Genomic DNA, 8,336 nt, shown 5'->3' on the forward strand with positions numbered 1-8,336 from the left:
TACAGATACTAAAAGACATTCCATTTGATATTAGAAAGAAGAGGAAGAAATTCAAAGACTTGGCATTGTTTTTACAAACAAACAACATACAGTACAAATGGTTGGTTCCCGAAGGCTTACTCTTCAGAATAAATGAGAAAAAAGAAAGAATTGACTCTGTTAAGAAAGCAAAGGAGTTCTTGAGGCAGCAACTGGGAAGGTCTGGAGAAGATGACAAAGATGACGACCAGAGTAAAGAAAGCGGTGAAAACTCTTCTTCAATGTCGGAGGAGGTCTCTGATTCGGAGATGGGGGCTGTGGCCCCCAAAAGAGACTATGATTTGAGGAAAAGAAATGCCAAGAAATGAGATGCTGAGGAACTCTGAATTCCACCTTTAAGAAGTTACATTTAGTTTTGATGCTTTTGTGATCGTCTTAAACAGTAATTGATATCGGGTTTGGGGGAATATAGGCTAGAGTTAAATATTCAAGCTCATTGTATTATTAATAGACTAGATTAATCATTTTATAAGCTTATGTAATGATCTTCACTACTTGGGTTTTTAGTGGTTAACTTTCCTTTCTCCCGTAGATGTTAGATTCTCTCCCCTATTTTCTTTGTAGTTTATAGAAATGCAATTTTAAAAATCCCCTTTGGGGGGCCAAAAAAAAACAATTAGGAGGAGTTTCATGATCAAGCCCACATCTTCCAGGAATGTATTTAACTTTGATGCCTAAATTTCGAGATGTGGATCTTAGAGTTAGGGTGTTAATTGCAAAGCCAGGGACTGTCGTATTATATTTATGTGACATGCTTAGAATGTATGGTTCCCTGGGGTTGCAAAATGCATAACAGAACTGCATTTCATCCTGTTTTCAATTACAAAGAGTAATCAGCTACTAAGAAGATAGATCAAGGTGGGCAGCATACAACTATGATCTGTAATTCGATTTCATTGTCTGATGAAGTGTGGATGCAAATGAAAGCTCACACCTTGAATAAAGCTTTGTTGGTCTTAAAGGTGCCACTTGACTCTAACTTTGTTCTACAGCTACTAAGAAATTTAACTTTTCTGAATGTAATTCATTCTTCCTTGTCACAGGTGGAGAGTGTAGTAGCAGCTGAGTATGAATTAGAGCACCTCCTTCTGGAAGGACACTGCTATGACATCACTACAGGGCAGCCTCCCCGAGGGCTTCAGTTTACACTGGGAACATCAACAAGCCCTGTGGTGGTTGACACCATTGTCATGGCCAACTTAGTAAGTGATTATCTTGCCAACCAAACTGCAGTAAATTTGAAACAAACTTGCAAATACTCAGCTGGCCACCCCAGTTGCCTGAAACTTTGGGGTGGTCTACAGGTGCAACCAGAGGAGGTGTGGTAGACTCTTGAAATGATAGGATTGGACTGTACCACATCAGACTGCCAGTGGGGAATTCCTTTTGAATGTTCCCTCAGGTAAAACAATAGATAGGAACCAACAACTACATTTTGCCTACCTCTGGTACAAGGAGCCTTCAGTGGAACATAAGAACATAAGAGAAGCTAATGTTGGATCAGGCCAATGGCCCATCCAGTCCAACACACTGTCACACAGTGGCCAAAAATACCAAGTGCCATCAGGAGGTCTATCAGTGGGGCCAGGACACTAGAAGCCTTCCCACTGTCTCCCGGATCTCCTCTGGAGTGACATTACCTACCTTCCAGTCCTCGGGAATGGAAGCAGATTTTAATGAAAGATTATATCATTTTAATTACATAATTTTAATGGAAGATGCCTCATGCTGGAGGAAAGCACTGCAGTTAGTGGAGCAGAGCCCTAGGATCCAACCCAGCACTTGCAAGTAAAACAAAACACATGCAAGAGGTTGTAGCCTGGGCAATTACTTGTTGTGCTAGTTTTCGACTTTCAGGGGATTTTTACACAAACAGTCATTAAAAAAAAATATGAATCTTCCCTGTCTAGACCTTGAAGTAGCAAAGTCCATTCTGTTACCTCAGGTCATCTTCCTGTACTGAATGTATACCATCTGTTTTATAAAAGGGTATCAAGGTATCTGTTGGAATCATGAGAAACTGATATATCACATCAGCATACATGAGACATCAGTCCAGGCCCGTAGCCAGGATTTTATTATCGTAGGGGGCTCCGGGGCTCTAGGTGGGCTGCTGGTGCCAGGGGGGGGGGCTTAATTTAAATAAAAAATGTAAACCCAACGAGTGAAGGTAGATGGCGGGCCGGCCTCGTTGCCGGCTGGGTGAGTCTTCTTCCTGCTTGCTAGCAGGATGAAGACTTGGTGGCCGGCAATAGGGGCCACGCGGCTGCCCCCTATCTCCCCCCCCACCAGCCAGCTGAGCAGAGAGGGGGTTTAAACTTTAAACCCCCTCTCTGTAGTCACGCCACAGTGGCAGCACGATTTCTCCATTGGACTCCTTGGTGGCACGACTGCTTATCGTGCCACCAGATAAGCAAGATAAGCTGGCAGGCGGGGGGAAGAGAGGGGAGGCGCAGCCTCTTGTCGGCAGAGTCTTCTTCCTGCTTGCTAACAGGAAGAAGACTCAGCAGACAAGGAGGCCACATGGCTGCCCCCTCCCTCCCCCCTTTCCCCCACCAGCCAGCTGAGCAGAGAGGGGGTTTAAACTTTAAACCCCCTCTCTGGAGTCACGCTGCAGAGGTGGCATGATTTCTCCATTGTATCCAGTGTAGAAATCATGCTGCTGCTGCGTAAGCAGGGAGGAGACTGCAGACAAGAGCCTCTGCCCCCCTCTCTTCCCCTGGCCTGCCAGCTTCTTGAGCCCCCGTGGCAGCATGGCAGACTTCACTTTGAGTGGAGGGAGGAGTGAAATCTTGTGGGACTATCCCTTTAAGGGAGGGGGTGGAGCCGCAATAGCTCAACCGTAGCTGCAGGCCAGAATCAGTCCTTTAATTTGCCTAATAATTTGTCATGGAATAAAAAGGAAGCTGTTTAAGAACTGCTGATTTTACTGGATGGTGTTACGTTGCTTTCATTGCTTTTGCTGTTCTCTTAGTGTACAAACAAATTAGAAGCTAAGGTGTCAAAGTTATATCTGAATTCATTCATGCAAATCTCAATGTATAAATTTCACTCAAAAGTAATTTCGCTCATAACAAAAACCCATATAAACTCTTCCAGTTAAAAAAGAGCAACAGTGTATTAATAGTAATCAATGTACCTTCTAGAATAAGTGGAGCATTTCTTAAATTCAAATAAAGACAAATATCTTTAGAGAGGGAGGGCCATAAAGGCAGGCACTGGGTCACTTACAGGCTCCTTACCATAACTGGCTGCACTAGCTGCAGTCTGTGAACCATATATTGCGATACATCTCATAAAGTATACTGTCCCAGGGTTTTCATGACTTCATAGATCATAACCAGTTGCATGCATCGGCAGATTAACTGCCCATCTAATGACAGAATCATTCATGCATTAACTCATAGTCTTCTGTGTAATTGTAGGGCTCTTATTAGAATCTTACAAAGACCAGTTTGTGTTTTTCAAAAAAACACTTACTGGTTCTGAAGAAGTTTACTGTCACATCCTTACAGTTACCAAAACAAGGCAAGACCAGTTTCTGATATTAATTTCTAAGATCTAACTCAGTCATAGAAGGGATAATCTCCATTAATTGTAACTGGGTGTCTGTCATATTTTTGAGAGTGTTTACTGTGTTAGTTTGTCTAACTAAGGCTGCGGTCACACGGAACACTAGCCACCCTAGTCAGACGGAAGACATGCGGAGTTTCCGGACGCGATCTCACCGGCACGTCTGGGAAGCGTAGCACTCCCGTGGCTCAAACGAGGCTTCCCACTGAAACCGCGCAGCAAAAAACTAGTACCTCGGAGGTACTAGTAACCGGAAACCACGGGGCAAGGGCGGGCGTCTGATCGCGCTTCCGGTGGCATCCGGCGCCCGCCCATGTTCCCGTCCTTGCAAAACAGTTTTTTCCCCCAGGTCTTCGTGGATGCGCAAAAGCACCCTACGGAGCATGTGCAGTCGTGCTGTACAGAAAAAAAAACTATCCAGTTTGCCGAACCGCGCGCTTCGTTTTTGCGCGCGGGATTGTCCTGCGATCGGCACCTCTCCCTTCCCACGGGACCTCCACGGTACCTCCACGGTACCTCCACGGGAGGTCTGGTCAGGTAACGGCGCCTTAGTTTGCCCCAGGGCACACTGCCACGCTTCCCCCCCGCGGTTTCCTGCTCGTGTGACCGGGGCCTAAGATATGCTAATTATCTGCAGCCTTTCAGCGTACTGTATTTTATTCATTTGATGCTAAGCAACTTGCCTGTCACTGGGCTAGAGTGTCTTGTCCCCTTCTCTTTCCATCTTTCCCTTTTATAGGGCTACTTCCAGTTAAAAGCCAATCCTGGTGCCCGGATTCTGAGACTCAGAAAGGGGAGATCTGAGGATATCTATAGAATCTACAGGTGGAGTACTGGGAATGACTGCTTTTGGTTTAATCAAAATCCATTCTGAATAATACGGCCCATCCAGTTAATCATATGCAATGGCTTGGAAATATACTTCACTTAACTTGCCTAAACCAACACAGTGGATATCTATTTGCAACTGGATTATAGAAAAAGCATTCTTTAGGGGGGCTCATAGTGAAGAAGGGAATGGCACAACCACAAACAAAATCTTTCCTTTCACATTTCCTATCACAAATTGCTCAGGGCAGCAAGCATTGTTCCCTTTCGCTCATGTTATCCTCATAACAACCCTGTGGGGTAAGCCTTATGACCATGTGGGGATTTGAACTTTTGGACCCCAGTCGAGAACTCTAGCCACTTACACGCCACTGGCTCTAAATGTCTTAATTGTATTTAATTTTAGCCATGATGGTACAGATTCTCCTCCTGATGCCAGTGAAGTTGTCGTTGTTATCAACAGTTTCAAGAGCAAAATTATCAAAGTGAAGGTGAGTTCAAAATGACCCTGTAAACTAGGTTTTGGGGGTGGGGGTTTGAAAGATTTGTTTTGTAATGGGATAAGAGACTCTTAAAAATTCTTGTCCTCCTATATACCTATTTTATAGAGGACCCTATGGGCAAAGTAAAGCCTAAATCTTTTTCAGTTATAGACAGTAAGGGAATGGAACAACAGCTGTGTAAGCTAAGTAATGTTTATCTTCTCTTGCCGCAGCCTCCGGAAAGAGTAGAGTGATGTTTTTTTGCTGCCAATGCCAAATTTTTATCTTACCTTGTAATCCTTTCAAGGACTACCAGGAAAGTTACTTTTATTCTTATTCCCATAGAGCAGGAAATGGAAGCAGTGAGAGGTGGAAGGCAGAAGAAGCCGTCGTAGGTACTCATATCTGGGGGCAGGTCCCACTGAACCCAGTAAGGTTCAATTGATTATCGATAGCTGAATGCTGGGAGTTGCAAATTTTTAATTTGAGGCATGGCTGTTCTCTCCCACTTTCCTACATATTAGACTGGCAGATTAATGAGTTGCTAGAATGACTAGTTGCATTGGGAGAATAGAGAGTTGGGTACGTTATAACAACAATTAAATTTACACTTGCCTATTTTTTCCCCAAGAGTTTATGCGGCTTTCAACCATTGTTTAGTAGTAGCTGATTTTTATCACATTGAACAGTATTTACTTAAGAGTTAGGGATCAGTCTAGTTGGAATATTATGTATACTGCTAGACACATGTAGTTGCAGGAAGATTGTTCTTGCAAAGAAAAGGTAGTGGAAGGGAAACTCCCTCTCACAAAGCCACACGGAAGGGGGACAATGGGGAAAAAGAGACGGGGGCGTGCTCTAAACTAATGCACCACATAGAACATCTTTAACTTTGTGCTACAAATTTGTTAGTGTGTGTATTAAAGATTATGTTTTGATTTATTTACAAAATTTATTTCTGGCCTTTCTGCCCTCACAAGGACCACCAAGGCCGTTAAAAAATTGAAACATACATAATAAAATCGCATTTTAAGACCATTTAAACCCCGCTCCCCTTGAAAAGCATACACACATCATTAAGATAATTATAAACTGAGCTAAAATATATACAAAGTCATAAAAACAACAAAATCTTGGTCAAAGGAGAGATCACTGAGGAAATGCCAAATGAAACAAAAAAGTCTTCACTTGCTACTGGAGGATGGTAACAGAAGGGGACAGATGAATATCCTGGAGTTCTGCAGTTTTGGTTCTGTACCTGAGAAGACCCTCTTGTGGGTTACCACCTACCTAACCTCAGAAGGTGGGGGCACCTGAAGCAGGGCTTCTGAAGATGACCATAGTGGTTGGGTAGGTTCATAAGGGAGTAGGCAGTCCTTCAGGTATGTTAGTCCCAAACCATTTAGGGCTTTGAAGGTCAACCTTAAAGTGTGCCTGGAAGCAAGTCGGGAGCCAGTGTAGATGGGCCAAGACTGGAGTGATATGGTCCCCGTGACCCACATCAGCCTGGCCACAGTCTTCTGTACCAACTGAAGTTTCCAAACACTCTTCAAGAGCAGCCCCATGTAGAATGCATTACAATAATCTAATCTAGGATCCTGAAGGTTCCAGGCCCCCGGGAAGTGAAGTTGACCCAAACCAGGGGTAGGGCGTTCTCGGTGGTGGCTCCCACCTGGCGGAATGAGCTCCCGGAAGAGATCCGGGCCCTGCGGGACCTAGTGCAGTTCCGCAGGGCCTGCAAGATGGAGCTCTTCCGCCAGGCCTTTGAGGGGGAGCCGCCGCCGCCACTATTCCACCAATGATATTCCAACCATCTACCCCACATAGTGGGGATAGATGTCGCCCAATAGAGCTGGGGAAACATTCTTCCTGGCGCTCCTGCTGTGAAGAACTTGGCCGCCAGTGTGGGACGTCGCCCATCTTGGATTTTATGTAAATTATCAAAGCACCAAATTTTAAGTCAAGATACAGTGTTTCTATTATGCTGTTGTTTGTATGCATATTTTAACTTCGGCATGGCCTTTTGTTAGCCGCCCCGAGCTGTATATTGGATGGGGCGGGATATAAATCCCAAAAATAAATAAATAGTAATAAATAAGGGTCTGCAGTAATCTAATCTAGATGTAACCAGGGCATGCACCATGGTGGCCAGATCATTTCTGCTCTGAAAGGCCACACCTGCTAACCGGTCGAAGCTGGTAAAAAGCACTCTTGGCCACAGCTGCCACTGGTTTATCCAGCAGTAGGACCAGGTCCAAGAGAACCCGCAGACTACAGAATGGTTCCTTCAAAGGGAGTGCAACTCCATTCAGAATGGATGACTCCTTAAATCCTGGATCAGACTTTCCACCCACTAGTTGCCCTTCTGTCTTGTCAGAATTAACTTTCACTTTATTAGTGTCTCTAGGCACCAGTTCAGGGTTTTTAAAGCCTCCCTGAGATCATCTGGAAGTGTGAGACAGAGCTGACTGTCATATCCATATTGGTGACAGTCCAGCCCCAATCTCCTGAGGGCCCCACCCAGTGATTTCATGTAGCTATTAAAGAGCATAGGGGACAAGATAGAACCTTGCAGGACTCCATAGGATTTAAGTAACCAGGAAGGACAAGGGTCATACAAGCAGGTGGTAGGCCTCAAACTTTCAGGGATCCTATCTACATCCTCAGACTGAATAAACTGAAAAGTATCCCAGACAATTGATCAAGTCAACACACTGGCACCATCTTACCCTGTCACTGCTAACACAGAGTGTCCAAGTCAGAATGGATGTGAGAGATTTTATCTGCAGCTTGCTGAACAAAACAGTCACAGCAGGCCACTTCCTCCTGTAGGCCAGATCCCAACAGGTCTCTGACCACCCAGAACAGCTGTACAGCTGTAACAGTGGCAGAAAAGGTTTGTTTCTTTGCTGCCATCACTATGGCAAAGGTATATATAGTTTTATAATCTGTCTAATTATGGGAGTAAATGATAACTGTGATGGTATGTAATCTGTATACATGGACATGATTAGTCTGTAGCAGGTCTACCCCATGTGGTAGGACTTGCAGTACATCAGCCTGTTAACTGCTTCTGTTTCCTTCTTTCTGACTGTCATTATTGAGTTTTCTAGTCCTTATACTGCAGTCCTGCTTCAGCACGAAACTTGATGAAGGCAAGATGACCGTGTAACAATTCTACTTGAAAAAATATCAATGGCCATTATCTTTTTGTAGGTTCAGAAGAAACTAGATATGATAAATGAAGATTTGCTAAGTGATGGAACTAGTGAGAATGAGTCTGGATTTTGGGAATCTCTTAAATGGTAAACATGGTTGCCTATTTTCCACTTCTTTTATATTGCTTGAACTTTACTGTGAATGGAAAGAGTTCAAAGAAGCAGATTTTTCTTTGCCTTCCATCTGCACCTCTCC

At 44.1% G+C, this 8,336-nt stretch overlaps 1 protein-coding gene across 1 annotated transcript in view; it reads left to right on the plus strand.

The window, feature by feature from the left end:
• Nucleotides 1–8,336, plus strand: part of UGGT1 (UDP-glucose glycoprotein glucosyltransferase 1) — a 63,750-nt gene that overhangs the window by 43,717 nt on the left and 11,697 nt on the right. Inside the window, exons 29-32 of the mRNA XM_015426821.1 lie at nucleotides 1,083–1,241; nucleotides 4,352–4,437; nucleotides 4,847–4,931; nucleotides 8,139–8,227. Of these exons, the coding sequence (XP_015282307.1) occupies nucleotides 1,083–1,241; nucleotides 4,352–4,437; nucleotides 4,847–4,931; nucleotides 8,139–8,227 (419 nt within the window). The remainder of the gene's footprint in view (nucleotides 1–1,082; nucleotides 1,242–4,351; nucleotides 4,438–4,846; nucleotides 4,932–8,138; nucleotides 8,228–8,336) is intronic.

This window comes from Gekko japonicus, unplaced genomic scaffold, assembly GCF_001447785.1.
Source record: "Gekko japonicus isolate JY-2015 unplaced genomic scaffold, Gekko_japonicus_V1.1 scaffold14, whole genome shotgun sequence".
Lineage (NCBI taxonomy): Eukaryota > Metazoa > Chordata > Lepidosauria > Squamata > Gekkonidae > Gekko > Gekko japonicus.